This window comes from Antechinus flavipes, chromosome 2, assembly GCF_016432865.1.
Source record: "Antechinus flavipes isolate AdamAnt ecotype Samford, QLD, Australia chromosome 2, AdamAnt_v2, whole genome shotgun sequence".
Lineage (NCBI taxonomy): Eukaryota > Metazoa > Chordata > Mammalia > Dasyuromorphia > Dasyuridae > Antechinus > Antechinus flavipes.
Window position 1 is genome coordinate 685,526,063 of NC_067399.1, and position 26,134 is coordinate 685,552,196.

The window sequence follows — 26,134 nt, forward strand, 5'->3', positions numbered from 1 at the left end:
TTCTCCCGCCCCTCGGGTCGGCTTCCCCTCGGAGCGCGCTCCCGGAGCTCTCGCTGCGTCACAGACGCATCCCCATTTGGGCTGTCACCCGTAGCCAGCGCCGACCTCCTGGTTTATCTTTTAACCTTCCTTGTCATTCCGTGGTTTGGGGTCTGCTACTTTGGGGGCGGCGGCGGGGGGTGTTTTTCCATCCTTTTTCCTGACTCCCAAAGTTGTCGTTAAAGTTGGGCTGTGATCCCGGGTGGGCGACACTCTCCCCAGCTTCTTGCCCCGGGTTTGGGGTCTGGCTCCGGGCCTGTCGGGCCGTGGGCTCTCAGTGCTGCTGCCCCTTCCTGCCCTGGGGCCATCCGGGCTGGCCTTGACCTCCGGGAGACAGAGCCTCCGAAAGATGGAAAAACTTTCCCTTTGCCCTTGGGTTGGTTCTTCTGCCCCAGAATCCATTGCGAGCCTGTTTCACCTTGGAGGCGAGTCGGGGAGAACCAGGCTCCCGAGGCCGGACTCAGTTCTGGGGGGGGAGGACAGGAAGGGGGCGCCTTGGAGAGGTTTGGCCGGGAGAAAGGAAGTGAGGGAGTCAGCCGAGAAGGAGCAGCGGAAGTTGGGCCATTAGCGCTGAGTTCCAGAAGGGGAGAGAACAGAGGAGGGGGGGTGGGAAGCAGCTCCGAGAAGCAGCCGTGGGAGAAATGGTCACTGAGGGAGGCCGCGCGTCGCTGCTCAGGGCCCTCCCTCCAGGTCCGAGCTGGCAGCAGGGGGCAGTGAGAGGCTTAGATCGGGGACCCGAGATGGGCGTCTGGTGTCAGGGAGTGCAATGATGAGGTCTAGGGGCAGGTTCGGGGTTCAGGGAACCAAATGCAGAGGTCTGGCTCCCCTGCAAGCCCTTGGGATTCGGTGCAAGGGAAGGGAGTCTGGGGGCTCCCCTCTGGCGGCCCAGGGATTCTCTGTAAAGGGATTTACAGACCCGAAAACCTGGACTGATGAAAGGGCTTAGCCTGGGGATGGGAAGTCCGGTTAGAAATCCTGACAGAGGCATAAAGTCTGGGTGGGGGGTAGGTGAGGGTGAAGAGAGGATGGCACCGGAAAGAGGATGCCAGGGGGCAGAGGCCCTTGGCATCCCAAGCATGGCATGTTTGGAGCCTCTGCAAGGAGAGGATTCGTTTGGCTCTTTTATTTTTTTTATTTTTTTGGATGATCAACTTTGAAAGACTTTATTTTTTGGCCATCCTGCCATCTAGGGGAGGGGGTGGGGGAAAGGAGGGGAAAAATCGGAACAAAAGGTTTGGCAATTGTCAATGCTGTAAAATGACCCATGCATATAACTTGTAAATAAAAAGCTATTTAAAAAATTTTTTTAAAAATAAAGTAAAATAAAAAGAAAGACTTTCTTTTTCTCAGGGAGTTCCAAAGCAATTCTAAAATGCTTTTTTTTTAAATAACTTTTTATTGACAGAACCCATGCCAGGGTAGTTTTTTACAGCATTATCCCTTGCACTCACTTCTGTTCCGATTTTCCCCTCCCTCCCTCCACCTCCTCCCCCCAGATGGCAAGCAGTCCTTTACATGTTAAATAGGTTACAATATATCCTAGATAATATGTGTGTGCAGAACCGAACAGTTCTCTTGTTGCACAGGGAGAACTGGATTCAGAAGGAATAAATAACCCGGGAAGAAAAGCAAAAATGCAAACAGTCCACATTCATTTCCCAGTGTTCTTTCTTTGGGTGTAGCTGCTTCTGTCCCTCATTGATCAATTGAAGCTGAGTTAGATCTTTATCAAAGAGATCTACTTACATCAGAATACATCCTCATACAGTATCGTTGTTGAGGTATATAATGATCTCCTGGTTCTGCTCATTTCACTCAGCATCAGTTCATGTAAGTCTCTCCAGGCCTCTCTGTATTCATCCTGCTGGTCATTTCTTACAGAACAATAATATTCCATAACGTTCATATACCACAATTTATTCAACCATTCTCCTATTGATGGGCATCCATTCATTTTCCAGCTTCCAGACACTACAAACAGGGCTGCTACATACATTTTGGCCCTTTCCCTTCTTTAGTATCTCTTTGGGGTATAAGCCCACTAGAAACAAACACTGCTGGATCAAAGGGGATGCACAGTTTGACAACATTTTGAGCATAGTTATCCAAATTGCTCTCCAGAATGGCTGGATGTGTATCCGTGTCCCTGTTTTCCCACATCCCCTCCAACATTCCGCATTATCTTTCCCTGTCACTCTAGCCAATCTGACAGGTGTGTAGTGGTATCCCAGAGTTGTCTTAATTTGCATTTCTCTGATTAATAATGATTTGGAGCATATTTTCATATGCTGAAAATAGTTTTAACTTCTTCGTCTGAGAATTGTCTGTTCATATCCTTTGACCATTTATCAATTGGAGAATGGCTTGATTTCTTATAAATTAGAGTCAATTCTCTATACATTTTGGAAATGAGTTGGCACTTTTATATCGCGTGTCTTAGTGGGGGTTGGCACAGCCCAAGTTGTCTCAGATCCAGTGGGGGCTGGGAGAGCCCGGATCTCCTATTGGAATTCAAAGGGATGCTTTCCGACCAGGATTTGTAATTGAATCAAAGACTCTGGCACCTGAAAAGACAACTTGTCTGGGGAGGATATAACCTCAGCCAGGACGGGCTGGGAATCTGAAAGGAATCACAGATCAATAGGGAATACAGCTTCTTAAAGGGACCACAATCCACTTCAGTAGGAAGTATCAGGGGGTCTGCTTCTCAGCCGGCAGGATTATAGTCTATGGAAAAGGGGAACATGTAATGTCCAGGATTCCCTTCCCAAGAAAATCTGGAGTCTCCCCCAAACTAAGAGGCAGCTCTTCACCAAGAGGGCTTATGGATCCTAAAAAGAGAGGTCAGGAGCTCCATTATGGTTATAAAAACCCTGTAATAATCACATGGGTTAGTTTCACTGGGACACAATGTGGGGTGACCCCAGATAATTCAGTGAATGGCCAAAAAGACTCTTAGTGAACCCAATGCTAATTATAGAATGACAGAGGAAGGAGTTCCAAGGCCTCTCTACATACTTTAATGCAATTTCGGCTAAAGTTCTGATTTACCCCTCAGGACTCTGCCAGGTTACGGGGAGAGATGTTGGCTGGGTGCTCCATCCTGGGCTGCTTGATATTTTATTAATGGCTTGAGCATGAAAAGAAAGAGAAAGAGAGCCCACTCAACATTTCTGACAGCAAAGCTAGGAGAGAGAGAGAAGAATTGGATGACAGTCAGGATTAAAACAAATTCTGACACTGAAGAGAGAGACCTGGCCTGAATATCATAAAATGAAGTTCCATGTGTATTGGAGAGACTTGAATGAGCTCATGTAAGAGAAGGGAATAAACCCAGAAAGACCATTTATCTCATAACAAAAACATCTGGAAGAGGAAAGAGATCTGATCCCTGCAATGAACAGTGAAGGATTGAGCTGTGCTGTCAAGAGGAAGTAGACATGGGAGATCGTTTTAGTGGAGCTGAGAATCCCAGCCAGCAATCCAGGATGCTCAAGGGACTTCAGGAAATCACCACTGATGCATAAATTTTTTCTCCTGGATTTATATTCTAAGTTGGTTATTTTTCCAATGAGGTATTTTACATTAAAAAAAAAAAATCTGTTTCTTGATCTCTCATTGAGTCATTTGCTTCCACTTGGCCAATTTTAATTCTTAATGGATTTCTATTTTCTATTTGGCCCATTCCACTTTTAAAGGAGTGGTTTTATTTAGTGGATTTCCCCACTCCCATTGCCAATTGTTTTTTAAGCAGTTGGTTTTTTCCAGTATTTCTTTTCCTTTTTGCCAAATCTATTTTTGAAGTTGGTTGCTTCAGTGTATTTTTGTATTTTTCCAAGCTATTGACTCCCCTCCCATCATTGTTTTATGTATCTCCCATTCCCTCCCACCCCCACCATTTTTCTTTGAACGCTCTTACTTGATTTCAGAAATTCTATGATGTCTTCCAAGAGAACTGCTTGAGCCTGAGACCTATTTATATTCCCCTTTGAGGATGTACATGTGTATATTTTGCCACTACTGTCCTCTTCTGCGTTTGTGATCTGACCTTCCCTGTCACCAAGTAGCTTTCTACAGTCAGGAATCTTTGGGCTTAATTTATAAAGTTGAGCTCTGATTGTGGGGCTTGGGGGAGATTGTCCCAAACTTCTTTTGGAGGGGCACAGTGTCCTGTCACAGGCCCACAGGGGTCTCTCATTGGCTTATCTCACTGGGCCCAGAAGTAATGGCACCTTGCTCACTGCACTGAGTTGGCCTGGCCTGTCGTGCCAGGATTCAGAGGATCAGATTTGGCTTTTTAACTAGGGCTGGAGGGCTCATAACTAGCCTTCACAGCCACTGGTAAGAGGCTTCAGCTGCTGATCTTTGCACAGATAAGAGCCTCAGACTAGTTTGCCAGCACTGTCCCTGTGCTCCCCTTGCACCCAAGGTAGACAGACCTTTTCTGAAGCACTTCCACATTATCTTCAGCAGAAAAGTTGCTTCATTCTGAGGTTTTTTGTGGGTTCAGTCATGCCAGAATTCATTTAAAGACTTATTTTGTGGTTGATTCTGAGGGAAACTAGGGAAAGCACAGAAACTTTTCTGGCTTCTCTCCTCCATGACAGCTCTAACTCTGATCACGTTCAATTCATTTTTTTTTTTGTTGTTGTTGTTACATTATATGAGGTCATATGGAGAATCCCACTTTTTTTTTTTTTTACACTTACCGGAGACGTAAGTAATTTTACTTTTTTGAGATTGCCTTTACTGTTCATAGTTATAAATATACTTTATTTATGGTCTGTATGTTTTCCAGTGGGTGGAAGTGTTCCCATACCATACTGACATTGCTTTTGGGTAGCCAAAATCCTCTGAGAACAAAGTGATTCTATTATGGAGCTTCATAAGGAAATATATACTTATCCTGAGAGAGGTACCCATTTCCCAGGAGCTTCATTGGCTAAGCTGCTTTCATCCTGGCGAATCCTCCGAGTTCTCTCTCTTCCCAGAGAACTGCTCCACTGAAGTTCCTCTCTGCTTACAGTTGTCCATCAGAGGCTTGCTTTCCTGCCCATTGTGGCCCTATTGCCATCAGTTGGATTCCTGGCTGGTACTGCAGCCACTTTGACATGCTGTGGCCCTCTGATAGGACCCTCTCAGCAGAACTAGCCATGGATTAGCTGCCAAAGCTGGTTGATTCACTTCTCCTCGTGGTTTTGTAAAATCATTGGGTGCTGGAAGACACACAAGAGGACTCGGTTGCTTGGACACAGCAGAGCACTTTCTTCTTCCTGACACCACCCCAAAGCTGCACCCCAGGAAATGAAGATACGCAGTTCAGTTATCCCGGGAAACGACCTTACCCAAAGAGAGCAGGTTCTGGACATTCTCCAGCATGACCTCCTTGCACAACTCCTTCTGGGGAGGGTCTGAGTGGCCCCACTCCTCCTGGGTGAAGTCCACAGCCCCATCGCTGAATGTCACCAAGTCCTAGAGCACCAGAGTCATGAGGTGTAGAGTTCAAAGTCGCTTTAGAATTCTACAGTCCAACCCTCTCCAATTTGCAGGAGGAAACTGAGCAGAGAAGGGATTTGCTCAAAGCTCATGCCATTTCTGAGTCACAGTCAGCTCCTGGAACACGACCATTAAGAGTCATATTGTTTTTAGAAAAGCATTTTATAGAATCAGTTGGAATAAAGCTGAGAAATGTCTTATTATTGAATGCATTTCCTTGTAGAATCAGGAAGTTTGTTTTATCTGAAAAGTTGATGTATTTTTGGAGAACAACAGGATGTTGGGATATTTCTTCTTCAGCTGAACTGATTGAATTAAAATATTCTAAAGAAAATTCTGTAAAGAGTTTGTGAGAAACAGGCAAGAACAGCATACTACTGGGAAAAAGCTTTATTTCTTCCCTGAGGTCACTTCGTGTAGGATGTTCTCATGGGCAAAAGAGCGCATCCCTTTCATTTGTAATTTCATCTATCAAAGATGTACCAATCATCAAGGTGTTTGCTAAGACCTCTTTAGAAGAAACCCACTACAGGACACACTCTCCCTGCCTCCTCATGATGCCTTCAATGTAATGGCGACTTTGTCCTTACGATAACTAACCCTACACAGTTATACACACACACACACACACACACACACACACATATATATATATATATATAGGTAGGAATTGCTACCCTGACCTCCTCATGGCCTTTGTGTAATCCACATTTCACCTTTCATTTTCTTTTTTTTTCACTTCTGAATATCTGGGGAATTTATTGCTCTTTTACACTTTTTGAGATTCCCATGGATTGCTGAATCCTTTTTTTCTCAAGGGTCCCTTGATCACTTCTTCATCCATAGGGTAAGTTTTCAGTAAAGGAAGTTCTGATGGATGATTCATCTCTGAATGATTCCTTAACTCATACCCAAGAAAAGATATTGCAAATCTTTCCTTCACAAGTCTCCCACAGCCCCCTTTTACTAACATGAGGTAGGGGCTAATGGAATCCCAACCGATTCCAAAGGAAGGAATCCAGCTATCTCCTCATTATTCTCCTGGCTCTATTTCTTTTCTTTTCATAGTCTTTTATTTACAAATTATATGTATGAATAATTTTACAGCATTGACAATAGCCAAACCTTTTGTTCCAATTTTTCCCCTCATTCCTCCCACCCCCTCCCCTAGATGGCAGGAATGACCAGTAGATGTTAAATATATTAAAGTATAAATTAGACACACAATAAATATACATGATCAAGCCATTATTTTGCTGTACAAAAAGAATCAGACTCTGAAATATTGTACAATTAGCCTGTGGAGGAAATCCAAAATGCAGGCAGGTAAAAATATAGGGATTGGGAATTCAATGTAATGGTTCTCAGTCATCTCCCAGAGTTCTTTCGCTGGGTGTAGCTGGCTCAGTTATTATTGCTCCATTGGAACTGGTTTGGCTCATCTCATTGCTGAGGATCTGGCTCTGTTTCTTTGGGACTTTTCTGACTGGGTTCTCCACACACCCCTGAATCAAGTGCCTCCTTCCCACCCAGAAATCATTCCATCTTTCACTCATGGTTAGAGAAGGGAAAGCAAGAAGAGAGAGAGTCGTATCCTAAAAACTTAAAAGAGAAAATTCTGTAGCAAAGAGTCACTAAGAATGTCAAAGAACACTCAAGAAAATCGGGATTGGGAAGATGAGCTTCATGAACTTGCAAAGAAAAAACCAGCTGAGGAGTCAGGGAGGAAGCTGGAAAGATTGAGAGGAAGGGGACCAGATTTTGGGAGATTGGCGGATATTTTTATAGGAGACATCAGCCTGAGGCTTAGGGGTTTAGTGACTGAAAAGGCTGCTTTTCTTTGGGGTGGGGGAGCCCTCACTCCTGGGGAAACTAGAACTGGGAGGAGCAGGAGAGCATGGAGTCAGGTGTAGAGGGCTGAAACTTTGAATAAGTGTACTGGAATCAGACAACCTAGCACTTAAGGCTAATTACCTATTCTATGGGACAATGACTCGATTAGCATATGTTTGGATAAATGTATCTTCTCACAGTTGATGCTGGATGAATGTTTGGTGTTAAAATAATCTTAGGCAAGGATTAGAGGGTGGAGAGACAGAGGCTAGACTCACTGGGCAGCAGGAAGAGGAGAAAGGTGGAGATTCTGGGCTCCAGAATCGAGGAGAGATCTTTGGCAAAACCCGCAGTTCGCCTGCTTCTTTCACTTCTCCCCACTAAAGACCAAGGACTTTTACTTATCCTGACTCTGACTGTTCCTGAGGCCTCCAGAGAGCCAGCCTGGACTTGACAGAGAGGGTTGAGATAACTAGGAGAATGATGAAGAGAAATAAAAGGAGAAACAGAAAGGGGAAATAGCAGGGGGCAAAGTTCCCTACAATGGAGCAGCGTTCTCTCTGACCCTGCAGTGACTCACAGGATTCTGAAAGGAAGACACCATGGAAAGGAGGAATCAGTGGGACTGGCCTAGAAGCAATGGCAGGAATGACCTACAGGGCAGAGCTCAGAAGGGTCACCTTGGGGGTTTTGCCTCTAGGAAGTGTAAGGGGAAAAGAGAGAGACCACAGGAAGAAAGGGGCTACGGATCAGAGAATGAGAATCTAGACAAAATAGAAAGGGAAGATATGTAACGCTGGGATTAGATTTCTGGAGGTCCTTGGGAAGGGCCTTGGTCTCAGCAGGATAGACAGCACAAGGTTGGACAAGAATAGAGTCCCAAATTTATTGTCTCCTTCACGGAACCCAGTCTCATCCAGAAGTCTGGCAGTTGGCCAATCTCAACCAGTCTCCCTCTGAGTCTGACTTTGTCCCCAGTTTAAATACCCTATTACATCATTACAGTATTCTGAATAAGTGTGAACTAAAACCATTACATCACCATGCTAGGTACTAAGTATATATGGGAATTAAAGAATGAGCATCTCATCAACTAACACCTTGATTCAAGTGTACTTCTGCAGAGTTCAGGCTCTCTATGAAGATGGACAGTGAAGAGGAGAGAAATCCTCATTGGAAAGGGGAAGGAAAACTGATAAAATTTAAAGACCAATGAGCAGAGGTAGCTAAAGGGCAAGAGAGGAAGGGGAATCCACAAGAGAATCTAAAGGGAAAGGGGGAATGAAGAAATATTGAGATGAAAGCAGAAGAGATGAACTAATGTCTAAAGAAAGCAGAGGTAAAAGACATATTTATGATATCTTCTGAATGGGAAAACACACACAAAATACCTACCAAATTGCCAAGCTAAGAGAATAGAACCAGGGAATAGAAATATTAGAATCTGCCATGTCAACCCTCCCCAAAGAAAGAAAAGAAGAGAATAGTGAGGGAATGCAAATATTCAAAAAGGGAAGGACAGCCTAGAAGAAGTGAAGGAAAAAACAACATTCAAAAAAAAAAAAAAAGGTCCCTTTCTAAAACTAATTTTCCTCCTTTTAAGAATTATGTAACATGTCCTTACAAATCTGGCAAAAACCAATCAGAATTTTCTACAAAATCCTTTCCATATTCATTACTCATTTTTCTTTCCAGTATGGCTGATCTGATGTCCAATAAGACTTCCCTTTTGTCTAAAAGTCTTTCCACATTGGTCACATCCATAAGGTTTCTCTCCAGAGTGGATTCTCTGATGTACAGTAAGAAATCCCTTTTGTCTAAAAGTCTTTCCACATTGGTCACATTCATAAGGCTTTTCTCCAGTATGGATTCTCTGATGTACTGTTAGGGCTCCCTTGTATCTAAAAGTCTTTCCACATTGGTTACATTCATAAGGTTTCTCCCCAGTGTGGATTCTCTGATGTCCAATAAAACCTTCCTTACTTCTAAAAGATTTTCCACATTGGTTACATTTATAAGGTTTCTCTCCAGTGTGGATTCTCTGATGTACAGTAAGATATTCTTTTTGTCTAAAAGCCTTTCCACATTGATTACATTCATAAGGTTTCTCCCCAGCATGCCTTCTCTGATGTTTAGTAAGATTTCCCTTTAATCTAAAAGCCTTTCCACAGTGATTACATGCATAAGGTTTCTCGCCAGTGTGGATTCTCTGATGTACGGTAAGATATTCTTTTTGTCTAAAAGTCTTTCCACATTGGTTACATTCATAAGGTTTCTCCCCAGCGTGGCTCCTCTGATGTTTAGTAAGATTTCCCTTTAGACTAAAAGTCTTTCCACATTGATTACATTCATAAGGTTTCTCTCCACAGTGAATTCTCTGATGTTCAGTAAGATCTCCCTTGTCTCTAAAAGCTTTTCCACATTGGTTACATCCATAAGGTTTCTCTCCACTGTGGATTCTTTGATGTTTAGTAAGATATCCCTTTACTCTAAAAGTCTTTCCACACTGGTTACATTCATAAGGTTTCTCCCCAGTATGGATTCTCTGATGTACAGTAAGATTTCGCTTACATCTAAAAGTCTTTTCACACCGGTTACATTCATAAGGTTTCTCTGCAGAGTGAATTCTCTGATGTACATTAAGATGTGCCGTTTGTCTAAAAGTTTTTCCACACTGGTTACATTCATAAGGTTTCTCTCCAGAGTGGATTCTCTGATGTTCATTAAGATGTGCCTTTTGTCTAAAAGTTTTTCCACACTGGTTACATTCATAAGGTTTCTTTCCAGTGTGGCTTCTCTGATGTATAATAAGAACTCCCTTATATCTAAAAGTCTTTCCATACTGGTTACGTTCATAAGGTTTCTCTCCAGTGTGGATTCTCTGCTGTACTCTAAGGGTTATCCTTTTTCTAAAACCCTTTCCACATTGGTTATATTCATAAGGCTTCTTGCCAGTGCTCTCATGTGAACCACAGATTTCTTTCCAAGTAATGTCACGGTGATTTCTCATTCTTGTCTTGTAAGGTTCTAGCACAGAAAGGCTTATCTTCTCAGGAGTGTCTTTCATTTCAAGTCTGATCTCTTGCTCTGAAAAAATAACCAAGAAGAAACAATAAAATAGAAACTATACACACTTATACATTATCCCCTTCCCTCCATGAGCAGAACAGAATCTCAGTTATATTCTATTTCTTCAGGAAAAGAGAAAAACCTTTTTTTTCTTTTTTATTCAAACTTTTTATTTTCAACATATATGCATTGATCATTTTCAACATTCACCCTTGCAATACCTTGTGTTCCAAATTTTTTTCTCCCTTCCTTCCTCCAACACCCTCCCCCAAATGGCAAGTAATCCAATGTATGTTAAACATGTGCAATTCTTCCACAATTTTTATGCTGGACAAGAAAAATCAGATCAAAAAGGGAACAAATGAAAAAGAAAACCAAATGCAAGAAAACTACCCAAAAAACCAGGTGAAATACTTAGTTGTGATCCTTAGTTAATCCCCATGGTCCTCTCGCCACTTCAGAAAGGGCTATTACAAATATTTTTGCACATGTGGGTCCTTTTAACTCCTTTATTCTTTTTCTTTATGATACAGGTTTAATAGAGACACAGCTGGATTAGAAGGTATACACAAGGTGATAGCCTTTTGGGCTTAGTTCCACATTGTTCTCCAGATTGGATCAGTTCACAATTGCAACAATGTATTAGTCTCCCAGTTTCCCCACATGCCATCCAACATTTGTCATTGATCTTTTCCTCTTATCTTAGCCACTCTGAGAGATGTACAATAACTCAGAATTGCCTTAATTTACATTCTCTGATTTAGAAAATTTTTTCATAAGCCTAGAAAAAATTTTTTTTATTTTAACTGAGCCATTTGGAGTTAAGTGACTTGCCCAGGGCAAGGAACACAGCCAGGAAGTGTTAACGTTCTAGGGCCAAATTTGAACTCGGGTCCCCTGACTTCAGGGCTGGTGCTCTATCCACTGCGCCACTCTGCTCCTTCAAGGATTTAATTTCTAATGACCTTCATTGTGGATTCTCACAGACAACACAGAAAGTATGTTCATTCTCACTATGGGCACAACTCAGGCCTTCAGCTCAGAAGGGTTGACTGACTTGACCCAAATCCCGGCAGCATGACTGGAAATTACACCTCATGAATGGGCAGCCTCTGCCTATAGTATTTGACAAATTGTGTTCGCTCTCAATTTTTCCTTTCCCATTCATTGTCTGCACTTTTAAGTTGTTGCTTTCATTTTTTTTCTGAAACATTATTTGAATACTAATACTTTTGAGGTTTTTATGTATTTTATCGGAGGTATATGAGATTTTGTTCAAATGCTTTTCTTCTTTCCAATAATCGTTGCTTATTTATTTTTAAAAATTTATCATCACATGCCCCTGCATATTCTTTTAACAAACCCAGTTTTTAAAAATTGCAGGAAATCACACACACATGAGAATATGTATCTGATCCTGAATACAGCGTTAATCATCCTGTGGCATGGAAGAGCACAGCATGGTATTGTACCCTTCCCCTTTAGATGTTCAAAAATCCTGGGGCAGCTAGATGGTGCAGTAGATAGAGCACCAGCCCTGAAGTCAGAAGGACCTGAGTTCAAATCTGGTCTCAGACACTTAACACTTCCTAGCTGTGTGACCCTGGGCAAGTCACTTAACCCCAACTGCATCCAGAAAAAGAAAGACAGAAAGTTTAAAAGGCCCCTTGAAAGATTGAGGAAATGATCCAAGGGATTGGATCCAAAAATGTGCCAGTGCTGTAGTAAATGGTAAATTGTCCCTTGGACAACAAGTGTGTGCGTATATCCACCTTACCAACTATCTTTCTCAGTGACTTCCAATGATCATAATCAGGAACACACCGGTTTGGGGGTTCATGAGGAGCTTCCCTCAAACCCTGACGGCTGCAAAGTGCAACACATTCTTCCAGATTGTCAGTTTGACAACAAACTGTTTCCCAAATTCCAGGAAGGTTGGACATTCATGAACAAAGGGTCACGGCCTGCAAAGGCCCTCAATGGCTCTCTCCCTGCACCAGAGCAGTTCCCTCCTTGCTGGGTTTCCTAGTGATCACATCTCCTCAAACCTGTCATCACCCATTCATGACAGTCCCTGGTCCTGCACTCTTGCCCCAGTGCCGGCAGCCTACTTGAAAACCCGTCACAGGAATGCCCAGTCCGGGCCATCCTGAAATCCCCATGGGAGGTCACACCCTTCCACAAAAAGGAGCCACTCATGGACATACTGAGGAGGTCTTTTAATAGGAACTTATTCTTGTTTATGTTTGTGGCATATATGTGGCAGTTTCTCAAAGGATTTGATTGGGTTAAATGTTCAGTAGAGTTTCAGTAAGATAAGTGAGATAAGCTATATTACCAGTGGTAAAAAAAAAAAAAACAAAAAAAACTCCTAAATATCTGAAGACATTCTATCTTTTTAAAGGTTTTAAAGGATGTTTTTTTGAATTAAACATTATTAAAAAACGGGAAAAAAATATCATTTGAAATTGACCTTTGAGCACATTTGTTATTTAGTGAATACTTTTCATGAGCCAATGGAAATACAGCTCTTTTTAACAGTAATTATAAGTAATTTCCACTGGTTAGCATTTAAAAAAATGAGATTCCATTTCTCAAGGGGACCTTGTCCACCTCTACTTTTGTTGTCCACCTCATACATATATGACCATTTTCATCACATCTGTTTCAGAATGAGAATAGAGCTGAGGGTACAAGGGGAAAAGCGTGAACAGGGCCTTGAAAATCAGCAAGACCTGAGTGTTTATCCCACCTCAGTAACTTGCTAGTCAACTTACAAGACCTCTGTCTGCCTCAGTTACTTTATCTGTAAGAAGGGCACAATAATGGCACCCGAGTCCTAGGGGTTCTCATGAGGATAAAATGAGACAACACTGATACACTGCATGACACAGCAGGTGCGGTATAAATGCTAGGGATGGTATTTCATTCTGACCATCATCTCCCCAATTTAACTCTTCTTCATAAACCATCATTACCTTAATTACTTAGTGATTTAGGGAGGCACTAAATTGATCCAATTTATCTGGCTCACAGAGGTTTCTACAGACTTAGTGGTTTACTGTCTGCCCCAGCTGTCTGTGACTCCAGCAGAGCAGGGGAAGTCCCTTATCTCTCTTTATGTTCCTGGGGCACAGCCCAGGGCCTGGCTGATAGGAGGCACTTACAAGTTTGCTGACTTGGAGAAGTTCTAAGAACTGGCTCATCTGGGACAAACTGATCCCCTTTTGGCACTTCAGGAGAATTGCATTGCCCCAAAGTGCAAACACTGACTTCTTATAGGATCCCAGATGATCACGGGAAGGGACCTACAAGATCCTAACCCACTCATTTTATGAATGGGAAACTGAGATTCAGTGACTGGCAGAAGAGAATCTGAGAAAGAGATGTGCCTAAAAAGCATCTGAAAAAGAATTCCAGGGCTGGTTTTTCTTCCCCAAATGTAGCATTAATTCATAGTAACCCCTAGAAGTCGCTTCTAACTCTCATATCCCTGCTTTCACCTCACTCACCTGGAGAGAGGCTCCTCAGGCTTTCTTGGTCCAGCATCCAGGGGGCTTCCCTCTGCTCAAAATATGAGATCACATCTTCTTTGGGAACTGGAAGCCCTGGGCATGGAAATCAAGGAGGGATGAAGAATGAAGCTTGAAATTGAGTTCTCTTTAGGGAATGGGGAGAGGATCCAGAGCTGATCCACTGAGATTCAGCCCATTATATTGAAATAGGAGTCTGTGGTCACCCACTAGTGCTTGTAATGCAAGAAATCCATAATAGGACTTGTCACATCATCCTGTTGTACAACTTTTTTTTTAGAGAAACTGTCAAATGCTCTCTCCCCTTCCCCCACCTGTTATCCTATTAAGTTCCATTCAGGTAGAAGGTTCTAACCCCACACCTGGATAAAAATGGTTACTGAGCCTGAAGTAAATTTATGCCATACATGTTTCTATTAGTTCTTTAATTGGATGCAAATCACATCATTTTTCATTTATGCTTTTTCATTAATTTGAATATTTAGAATAATCAAAATAACTTATTTTTTGGAAGTTTTTCTTTCTTTTTTCTTTTTTTAATTATAGCTTTTTAATTTACAAGTTATATGCATGGCTAATTTTACAGCATTGACAATTGCCAAACCTTTTGTTCCAATTTTTTCCCTCCTTCCCCCCATGCCTTCCCCAAGATGGCAGGTTGACCAATACATGTTAAATATGTTAAAGTATTAATTAAAAATACAATATAAGTGTACATGTACAATATTTTTCTAAAGAAGGCATAAGGCACAGCACATGGGAAACTGTAGGTGAAAAGAAATGCTGATTCCCTTCCTTTCCTTTCCTACCACTGGTGCTAGAATGTAAGGGCAATAGAAAAGAAGATCAAGGACAAGTTTCCTATACTAGAAACAACCATGGTCTTTGGGCAACAAACAGATGCTCATTAAAAAGAATATTCCAAATCTTGGCCCGGTGCCAAAGAGGGACTAATTATCAGCCATAACTTTGGGAACAATTTTCAAAGCTCTGGTCGACCAGTCTGTGTCCAGGTAGAGGTCAGCCAAAATAAGCTCAGAGTCATTCCTTGGGTGAGATGCTTCCACACTGGTTTCATCTCTGACTTGAAGCTACCTAGAACTGGTAAGAGACAGCTTCAGGAGCAACCAAGGAAAAACTGCTCAGTTTTCTATCATACAAGAAAAAGACAGGAGGACTCTGTTGCTTGGACACAGCAGACCAGCACTTTCCCCTTCCTGACTGATACACCCCCAAACCCTGTACCCCAGGAAATGAAGATATGCCCTTTGATTGCAGATTCAGAGTTACCCTGGGAAATGTCCTTACCCAGGGACAGCAGGTTCCGGGCATTCTCCAACATGACTTCCTTGTGCAACTCCTTCTGGGGAGGGTCCAAGAGGCCCCACTCTTCCTGGGTGAAGTCCACAGCCACATCCCTGAATGTCACCAACTCCTAAAGCATCAAATCACAAGATGAATTCTGAGGTGACTTTCAGCTCTACAAGAATCCAACCAACCCTCTCCAATTTACAGGAGGAAACTCAAGCAGAGACGGGATTGTCTCAAAGCTGAGGCCATTTCTGAGGGTCAGAGTCGGCTCCTGAAACCATGGGCATTAAGAGTCTTACTGAGTTTTTAGAAAAGCATTTTATAGAAGCAGTTGGAATAAAGATGAGAAATGTCTTATTATTGAATGCATTTCTTTGTGGAATCAGGACAAGTTTGTGTTTTATCTGTAAAGTAGATGGCTCTGTGGAGAGCAAAAGAGTGATGGGAAATTTCTTTCTCAGAAGTGATTTAAATGATATATTCTAAAGAAAATTCTGTAAAGACTTTGTGAGAAGCTGGCAAGTACAGCATGCTCTGGGAAAAAAGTTTTATTGCTTCTGAGATACCTCTGAGTAGCATATTGTCATGGACAAAACAACTCATGCCTTTACTGGTCATTGCTTTCATTTATTTCAAGGATATACTACTTAATTTTAATATTTCATTACAAAGAAACAGGAATAACTGGAAATGAAGCTTCCTTCATTAATTAAAAACATTCATGGAAGAGATATTGCCAATTTCATTATAAGAAATAAATATTTTATAAAGATGCCTAGAAATCTATAATTTTGGTTAAACAAGAATCATGAAAATAAGTTAAAAAGCCAAGAAATAGACCCTATATAGGAGAAACTGGACAAAATGGAGAATACCCTGTACTCGGGAAAGGTCATCTCTATTTCCAACCTGCTACATGCACATCATTTTGGATTCTTCTTTGAACCCTCTGATTCATGGTCTGATGAGGACTTTGAGCTTGCTCACGTCCTTTGGCAGGAAGAACCCAACCTGCCATTATCAGTAATAACCAAGTCCCAGGCTATTCCCATATAGTGATGGGGGGAATGGAATTCTTTGTCTTTTAATACAATGTTCTACCAGCCTTGAGGAGAAAGACCTTCTCATACCCTGGAACTGACTGACTTTGGAATATTGCCAGACTAATGCAAACCAAGGAGATAAGGGCAAAGGATGGAACAATGGGTTCCAGAGAGCACAGGAGCTGAGATGGAGCCCAGGTGACCTAGCCTCCAGATGGGAGCTTCACAATAAGGGACAAAAGGGAGCATTCTATAGTGTAGAGGGGCCCGAGTTCCAGTAAGAAGACAGAAAAGTGGTCAGATAGGAAGGGGGAAGCCAGGAGAGAGTCGAGTCCTAAAAACAAAGAGAAGAGAGGACTCTGGAGGAGAGAGAGTCATCAGGAACGTCAAAGGCTGGAGAACAATTAAGAAAATCAGGGACTGGGGAGATGAGATCCATGGACTTGGAAAGAGAAGACCACCTGAGAAGTCAGGGAGGAAGCTGGAAAGATTGAGGAAGGGGGCAAGACTTTGAAGGACTGGTGGATATTCTTATAGGAAACAAGGGGCCTGACTGAGGCTTAAGAGTTTAGTGCCTGAAAAGGCTATTTGCACTACTGGGGGAACTAGCACTGGGAGGAGCAGAATAGCATGAAGCCAAAGTTGAAATTTCTAGGAGAATGTTGAAGAAAAACAAAAGGAGAAAAAGAAAGGATAAATATCAGGGGGCAATGTTCCCCACAATGGAGCAGTGTTCTGACCCTGCAGTGACACACAGGATTCTGAAAGGAAGACACCATGGAAAGGAGGAATCTGTGGGACTGGCCTAGAAGCAATGGCAAGAATGACTTACAGGGCAGAGCTCAGAAGGGTCACTTTGGGGGCTTTCACTGTCAGAAGTATACAGGCAAAAGACAGAGACCAGAGGAAGAGAAGGGCTGGGGATCAGAGAATGAGAATCAAGGCAAGACAGACAAAGGAGAGGGAGAGTGAAGAGAGAAATCCTCATGGGAAAGGGGAAGAAAAATGGAGGAGAATCTACAATAGAATTTAAATAGAAATGGGGAATGAAGAAATGTAGATCTACATGTAAGCAGAAGAGATGAACAACTTTCTGAGGAAACTAGAGGTAAAAGACTTATTTATGGCATCTTCTAAATATGAAACATTTACAAAACAGCCAGGCCAAGAGAACAGAAATCTTAGAATCTGCCCAGGCAAACCTCCTGAAAGAAAAAAAAAAGAAAGAAAGAGAACAGTGAGGGACTGGAAATACTCAAAAAGGAAATGATAGCTTAGAAGAAGTGAAGTAAAAAAAAAAAAAAACATTAAAAAAACCTGGCCCCTTGCTGAAATAAAGTGCATTCTATTCTAAGACAGCAAGCACACAGACTTGCTAAGGATCATGGAGCTCCCAAAAACACATACCTGGAGGGAAAATGGACTCAAGGATGAAGAAAATACTCCAAGAGAACTTACCAGAGCTTTTAAACAGAGAAAAACTGAAATTACAAAGGGAAGGATTCAGAGATCACCTACAGAAAAACAAAACAAAACAAAAAACCCATGGCTCCTAACTCCAAAGCCAGTAGCAGTTATATTGAACAATTCAGTTCAGAAGTACAAAGTCCTACAAGTCATGAGAAAAAAGACCTTCTCACACAAGGGATCTGGCTGACTTCTGAAGGCTGATCTTTCTCAGTGTTCTCTACCAAATTAATTTTCCTCCTTATTTTAATGCCTTTACATTTCTTCATAAATCTGGTAAGAATGAATCAGATTTTTTTACAAAACTCTTTCCATATTCATTACTTACATAAAGTTTCTCTCCAGTGGGGATTCTCTGATGTCCAATAAGAATTCCCTTTTTTGTAAAAGCCTTTCCACATCGATCACATTCATAAGGCTTCTCTGCCATGTCGATTCTTTGAGGTATAGTAAGAGATTCTCTTTGTATAAAATTCTTTTCATATTGGTTACATTCACAAGGCTTCTCCCCAATATGGATTCTCTGATGTACCGTAAGATTTTCCTTTTTTCTAAAAGCCATTCCACACTGGTTACATTTATAAGGCTTCTTACTAGCGTGGATTTTCTGATGTCCAATTAGATTTTCCTTGCTTCTAATACCCTTTACACACTGGTTACATTCATAAAGTATCTTGCCAGTGTGGATTTTATCATGTGTAATACAGATTTCGCTCCAAGTGAAGTGACAGGAACTTATGGATCTTCACTTCTGAGATTCTGCCACAGAAAGGCTTATCTTCTCAATAGTGTCCTTCATATCAAGTCTGATTTCTTGCTCTGAAAAAACAACCAACAACAATAAAATAGATACTACATACATTTATATTAATATCCCCTTCCCTCCATTAGCAGAACAGAACCCTAGTTATTTTCTATTTTCCCAGGCAATGAGAAAAATGTTTTATTTTTTTATTATTATTAAAACTATTTTCAAAATATATGCATAGATATTTTTCAACATTCATTCTTGCAATACCTTGTATTCCAAATTTTTCCCTCTTCCTTCCCCCACCCCGTCTTCTATATGGCAGGTAATCCAATGTATGTTAAACATGTGTAACTCTTCTATACATACTTCCATAATTTTAATGTTGTATAAGAAAATCAGATCTACGATAGAAAAAATGAGAAAGAAAAACAAAGACAAGTAAACTAAAAAATAGGTGAAATACTAGGTTATGATGTTTACTCAATCCCCATAGTCCTCCCTCCACTACAGAGAGAGCTACTACAAACATTTTTGCACATGTGGGTTCTTTTCCCTCCTTTATAATCTCTTTGGGATACAGGCTCAGTAGAGACACTGCTGGATCAAACTGTATGTACACCGTGATAGCCCTTTAGGCATTGTTCCATATTGTTCTCCAGAGTGACTGGATCAGTTCACAATTCCAAAAACAATGTATTAATATCCCAGTTTTCCCCCATCCCTTCAACACTCATTCTTATCTTTCTCTGTCATCTTAGCCAATATAAAAGATCTGGTACCTCAGACTTGTCTTCATTTACATTTCTCTGACCAATAGCAATTTAGAGAATTTTTTCATAGGACTAGAAATGATTTTTCTTTTTTCATTTAAAAATTGTACAATATTTTGACCATTTATCAATTAGAGAATGGCTTGTATTCTCATAAATTTAAGTCGATGCAAAGAGAAAAGTCTTAAATGGGTAGAATTATTCACTTAAAAATCACATTAACTGACATCCCAAGAAGGAGTTAATTTCTAATGACCTTCATGCACAAATAATTGGATTCTCACAGTAAATCTGGGACAACACAGAAAGTGCCTTCATCCTCACTACTTGTACAACTCAAGCCACCAGATCAGAGGGATTGAGTGATTTGACCCAAATCCCAGCAGCTGTGCCTAGAATTCACACCCTGTGAATGGCCAGCCTCTGCCTACAGTATTTGACAAATTCTAAATTTATCCTTTTCCCTTTAATTGTCTGCACTCTGAACTGATCACATTCAATTTTTTTTTCTGATATGTTATTTGAATATTAACACTGTTGGTTTTTTTCTGGGAGATTTTCCTATTTTATCTGAGGCATATGTGATTTTGTTCTGATACTTTACTTCGAGATAACCATTGTTTATTTATTTTAAAAAATTTATCATCATTCCCCTCGACATTCTTTTAATGAACCCAAATTTTTAAAAATGCAGGAAATCATCCACATCTGAAAATATGCGTCTCATCCAGAAAATGGAGTTAATCATTCTGTGGCATGGAAGGATAGAGCATGCTATTCCCCTTTAGAAGTTCAAAAATCCCTTGAAGGATTGAGATAATGATCTAAGGGATTTGATCCAAAAATTTGTCAGTGCTGTATCAAGTGGAAAACTGTCCTCTGAGACAAGCTGTGCATCTGTCCAGCTTAACAATTCTCTTTCTCAGTGACTTCAAATGGTCATGATCAAGAATACGCAGCTTTTGGGGTTCATGGGGTGCTGCAATCAAACTGATGGCTTCTAAGGGCAAGAGATTCTTCCTGATTCTCAATTTGATACCAAATTGTTTACAGAATTCCAGGAAGGTTGTATATTCATGAACAAAGAATCATGAACCCACAAAGGCCCTCAGTGGCTAACTCCCTGCACCAGAGCAGTTTTCTCATATCTGGGTTTCCTAGTGATCACATCTCCTCAAACCTGCAATCACCTGATTTAGACAGTCCCTGGTTCTGCACTCTTGCCCCAGTGCTGGAAGCCTACTTGAAAACCAGTCACTAGGAAGGCCCAGTCAAGGCCATTCTGAAATCACCATGGGAGACCACAACCACAATTGGAGAAATAAATAAAACTTAAGAGTTGGTTTTATGAAGAAACTAACAAAATAGATAAATCTCTGGCTAAAGAGGGAAAAAAAAAAAAAAGAAAAAAATCAACATCAAAAATGAAAGGGGGGAATTCACTACTAATGAAAAAGAAATTAAATCAATAATTAGGAGCTCTTTTGCCCAACTCTATGACAGCAAGTCTGACAATCTAACTAAAATGCAAAGATCATTTTTCCACATTAACTTCTGCAAAATCTTGTCTTCCAATTTTCCCTCCCCTAAATGGCAAGTAACAATATAAGTTAAACATGGGAGAAATATATGTTAAATATATGTTAAAGTCACTATATGCATATGTATTTATACAATTACCTTGCTGCACAAAAACAATCAAATCAAACAGGAGGAAAAATGAGAAAAGAAGTAAAATATAAGCAAATAACAACAAAAAGAATGAAAATGCTATGTTGTGAACCACACTGAGTTCTTACGCTCCTCTCCCTGGGTGCAGATGGCTCTCTTCATCACAAAATCACTGGAACTGGTCAGAATCATCTCATTATTGAAGACAGCCACTTCCATCAAAATTTTTCATTGTATAATCTTCTTGTTGCCTAGTACAATGATCTCCTGGTTCTGCTCATTTCACTTAGCTTCAGTTCATGTAAGACTCTCTAGGCTTTGCTGAAATCATCCTGCTGATTGTTTCTTATAGAACAATAACATTCCAAGACATTCATATGTCATAACTTATTCAGCCATTCCCTCACTGATAGGCATCCACTCGGTTGACAGTTTCTTGCCACTACAGAAAAAGCTGCCACAAACATTTTTCCACATGTGGGTCTCTTTCCCTTCTTTAAGATCGCTTTGAATCCCAATAGACTTTGGACAGAAAATGCCATCTACATCTAGAAAAAGAAGTAAGGATACTGAATGTAAATCAACATGCTATGTTCACTTCTTTTTTACTGTATTTTTTATATCTCCCATGGTTTTTCCCTTTTCCTCTGAATTTTCTTTCCCAACATGATTCACAAAGGGATGTGAATTAAAAATAAATCATCTCATATTGTTGTTCTGTAAGAAATGACCAGCAGGATGAATAGATAAAGGCTTGTAGACTTACATAAAGTGATGCTAAGTGAAATGAGCAGAGCCAGGAGATCATTATACAGTTCAACAATAGTATATGAGGATCAATTCTGATGGAAGTGGCTATCTTCAACAATGAGAGGATCCAAATCAGTTCCAATTGATTAGTAATTAATAGAACCAGCTATACCCAGCAAAAGAACACTGGGAAATGAGAATGGACCACAACATAGCATTTACACTCTTTCTGTTATTGTTTGCTTGCATTTTTCTTTTATTTCGCAGATTATTTTTACCTTCTAAGTCTGATTTTTCTTATGTAGCAAGACAACTGTATAAATATGTATACATACATTGCATTTAACATATATTTAACATGTATGGAACTACCTGCCATCTAGGGGGAGGGGTTGGAGTGAAGGATGGGAAAAGTTGGAACAGAAGTTTTTGCAAGGGTGTTACTATTGGGCCTACATCCCAAAGAGATACTAAAGAAGGGAAAGGGACATGCATGTGCCAAAATGTTTGTGGCAGCCCTGATTGTAGTGGCTAGAAACTGGAAAATCAATGGATGCCCATCAATTGGAAAATGGTTGGATAAATTGTGGTATATGAATGTTATGGAATGTTATTGTTCTGTAAGAAATGACCAGCAGGATGAATACAGAGAGGACTGGCAAGACTTACATGAACTGAAGCTGAGTGAAATGAGCAAAACCAGGAGATCTTTATACTCTTCAATAACAATAGTGTATGAGGACGTATTCTGATGGAAGTGGCTCTCTCTGACAAAGAGAAGATTAATTCAGTTCCAATTGATTAATGATGAACAGAATCAGCTACACCCAAAGAAGGAAGACAGAGAGATGAATGTGGACTATTTGCATTTTTGTTTTTCTTCCCAGGTTATTTTTACCTTCTGAATCCAATTCTTCTTGTGCAGCAAGAGAACCGTTTGGTTCTGCACACATATAGTGTATCTAGGATATACTAGAACATATTTAACATGTATAAGACTGTCTGCCATCTAGGGGAGGGGGTTGAGGGAGGGAACGGAACAGAAGTGAGTGAAAGGGATAATGTTGTAAAAAATTACCCATGTATATGTTCTGTCAATAAAATGTCATGAGTAATTTAAAAAAAAAAAAGTTTTTGCAAGGGTCAATGCTGAAAAATTACCCTTGCAAGTTTTGTCAATAAAAAAGCTATAATAAAAACATAAATAAAAACAAATCATCTCACTACAATTAAAAAAAAAATAGAATTCCAAGTCTGGTCTTTCTCCCCCAAAACCTAGCATTTACTTCAGGGTAATTCCCAGAAGCCTTTTGTAATGTCATATCCCTGCTTTCACCTCTCTCACAGGGGAGCAGCTTCTCAGGCCTTCTTGGTCCAGCATCCAGGTTGCTTCCCTTTGCTTAATAAGAGATCACATCTTCTCTGGGAACCGGAAGCCTGGGCAAGGAAATCAGGGAGGCATTAAGGAGAGAAGCTTGCAATTTAGTTCTCTTTAGGGAATGGGGTCAGGATCCAGGCTGCTCCACTCTGAGATTCACCTTGTTACATTGAAACACATGAATGTATCATCACCCGCCAGTGTTTGTAAATCAAGAAAAACATAATAGCGTTTGTCACATCATCCTGTTGTTTTTTGGAGAAAGAGTCAAATGCTCTTCCCCCAAACTGTTATGCGAATAGCTTCCATTCTGGCAGAAGCTTCTAACTCGGCACCTGGGTAAAAAGGGCTACTGGGCCTGCGCAGCCTCCAGCCTTAGCCTTAGCACACCTGCTAGACGTGGGGACAGGGAAACTGGACGCCTGGGTCCTGATCAGAAGGCTAAAATCAGGACTCCCGCACAAAGTCTTCAATCTGGGCAAGGGGAGTCAGGGAGTTGGAGAGCTCACCCAGCAGTGAGACTTAAAAGGGTGCTCACAGCAAACCTGGAGGACACTCTCCATGAGGTCAGAGGAGGAGGAGACTCAGTGACGGGAGCAGCCCGCGGAAGCCAGCAAGTGGGAGGAATGCTGGCTCCGACCTACCTGGGTGATGCAAGCACGGTTCTATTTTCCAGAAATCAAAGCGATCGGAGCGCCACAGAAGGGAGGAGGACACGAGAAGCACGTAGTGGGAGGCCAGACCGTAGCTACAAGACTTCCGGCTTCCCGTGAACCCTCTCTGGGAGGGTCTTCCTGGACCTCATAGCCCCGCCCCATACAACCCCTAGAAGGGTGGAGCCTTCTACAGGGCCCTGACTGCAGGCCCCGCCCCCGGCTCAATGATCTCTTTTACTCCCAACTGCTCCCAGGTCTACTTTTGCTTTTGTGTAGCCAAAATCCCCTTAGAACAAAATGATTCTATTATGGGGATTCATAAGGAAATATATATCCTGAGAGAGGTACCCATTTCCCAGGAGCTTCATTGGCTAAGCTGCTTTCATCCTGGTCAATCCCCCAAGTTGTCTCTCTTCCCAGGAAACTGCTCCACTGAAGTTCCTCTCTGCTTACAGTTGTCCCTCCAACAGAGGCTTGCTTTCCTGCCCATTGTGGCTCTGTTGGCATTGGTTGGGTTCCTGGCTGGTACTGCAGCTGCCGTTGACGTGCTGTGCCCCTCTGATAGGACCCTCTTGGCAGAACTAGCCACAGACTAGCTGCCAAAAGCAGGTTGATTCACTTCTCCTCGTGGTTTTGTAAAATCAGTGAGTGATGGAAGACACATGAGGACCCTTGATTGGATACAGCAGTTATATTTCTCCTTCCTGATTCACCCCCAAACCTGCACCTCGGGAAATGAAGATACACTCTTTGATGGTAGTTTCAGAGTTAACGAGGAAATGTCTTTACCCAGGAGAGCAGGTTGCGGGCATTCTCCAACATGACCTCCTTGTACAACTCCCTCTAAGGAGGGCCCACTTCTCCTGGGTGAAGTCCACAGCCACATCCATGAATGTCATCAAGTCCTTGACATCAAGGATCTTTAGCCAAAGTCATGAGAAGTGGAGCTGAAAGTGTCACTTTAGAATTCAAGAATCCAACCAGGAGGAAACCGAAGCAGAGAAGGGATTGGCTCAAAGCTCACAGCATTTCTGAGTGTCAGAATGAGCTCCTGCTCCTTGGGTCATTAGGTGTCTTATTGAGTTTTTAGGAAAGCATTTTATAGAATCAGTTGGAATAAAGCTGAGAAATGTCTCATTATTGAATGCATTTACTTGTGGAATCACTTGTGGAAGAGTTTGTTTTATCTGTAAAGTAGATGAATCTTTGGAGAGCAAGAAGGTGATGGAAAATTTTTTCCTCAGCAGAGCTGATTGAATGATATATTCTAAAGGAAATTTTGTAAAGACTTTGTGAAAAGCTGGCAAGTACAGCATTCTGCTGGGAAAAAAGTTTTTTATTCCCTAAGGTCACTTTGGGTAGGATGTTCTCATGAACAAAAGAGCTCATGCTTTTATTTATAATTGCTTTCATTTGTTGAAAGCAAATACTCCTTAATTTTAATATTTCATTATAGAGAAAGAAAAATAACTATAAAAGAGGCTTCATTCATCAATGAAAACAAATTCATGGGGGGAAATCTTGCCAATTTCTTTATGAGAAATAAATGTTTCACAAAGATCTGTAGAAATGTATAGTCTTGGGAGAACAAGAATCATGAAAATAAGTCAGGAAGAATCCAACTTGCTATTATCAGGCATAGCCAAGTCACAGACTATCCCCAAAGAGTGATTGGGGGAATAGAAATCTTTCTCACCTTCCATAGTCTGTCCCTCAAAGCTATAGGAATCTATAAACAACCTTTGAGATTCTGATGACTATATCTGAGGTCTGATGCTCTCTCAGGGGCATCCCATCTTTCTCCTCTTTGATCCCTCTCTATGAGCTCCCAATTTCTTGTCTGCTATTTCCCCCTCCCATGATCAAGGTCTTTGCTAAGTCCTTTTAAGAAAAAACCCACAATGTGGCACTCTCTCCCTCCCTCTTCATAGTGTTTTCATTTTAATTATGACTTTGTCCTTACTATAGGTAATTCTATATAATTATCTACTTACTTACCTAATATAGCTAATAATAACTAACTCTGGTTAGTTTGTTAAACTCCTTTATATTTCTAGGCTGTCAGTCAATAGAATAACCCAGCATTTTCCTTTAATGGAGTCTTCCTAATTCTTTTTCTGGATAACCCTATTGCTCTTTCACCTCTACTACATATTTCCCTCTGAGGGTATATTTTCTCACCCAGAATTTACTATTACCAGTCACGTCTAATTCCCAGACCCTCAGAAGACTCTCTGACCGCTGTCTCACACAGTGGTTCCATCAATCATACCCAAATCAGAGGTATTCAGAGATCTCTGGCCACCACCTCTTAGAACTATGGTTCTATGTATGACAGAGCTGTGGAGGACACCCACATACAAGCTT

The 26,134-nt window shown here is 41.2% G+C and overlaps 2 protein-coding genes and 1 long non-coding RNA gene across 5 annotated transcripts in view; 1 reads left to right on the plus strand and 2 right to left on the minus strand.

Moving 5' to 3' along the window:
- Window positions 1-3,642, plus strand: part of LOC127552263 (uncharacterized) — a 4,811-nt gene extending 1,169 nt beyond the window's left edge. Inside the window, exon 2 of the long non-coding RNA XR_007951316.1 lies at window positions 3,098-3,642. This is a non-coding gene — a long non-coding RNA (uncharacterized LOC127552263). The remainder of the gene's footprint in view (window positions 1-3,097) is intronic.
- Window positions 1-23,844, minus strand: part of LOC127552249 (zinc finger protein OZF-like) — a 42,309-nt gene extending 18,465 nt beyond the window's left edge. The window contains exons 1-5 of one of the 3 annotated variants that reach the window (XM_051982840.1): window positions 23,756-23,844; window positions 23,070-23,170; window positions 18,120-18,610; window positions 15,279-15,405; window positions 13,950-14,045 (exon numbers count right to left, since the gene is read on the minus strand). In XM_051982840.1, the coding sequence (XP_051838800.1) occupies window positions 13,950-14,045; window positions 15,279-15,405; window positions 18,120-18,353 (457 nt within the window). In that variant the 5' untranslated portion in view covers window positions 18,354-18,610; window positions 23,070-23,170; window positions 23,756-23,844. Of the gene's footprint in view, window positions 624-12,806; window positions 12,882-13,949; window positions 14,046-15,278; window positions 15,406-18,119; window positions 18,611-23,069; window positions 23,171-23,755 lie in introns of those variants that run through there. The other 2 variants (XM_051982842.1, XM_051982841.1) reach the window with 2 other exon arrangements.
- Window positions 1-26,134, minus strand: part of LOC127552257 (zinc finger protein ZFP2-like) — a 105,331-nt gene that overhangs the window by 43,482 nt on the left and 35,715 nt on the right. The gene's annotated exons all lie outside the window — the stretch shown is intronic.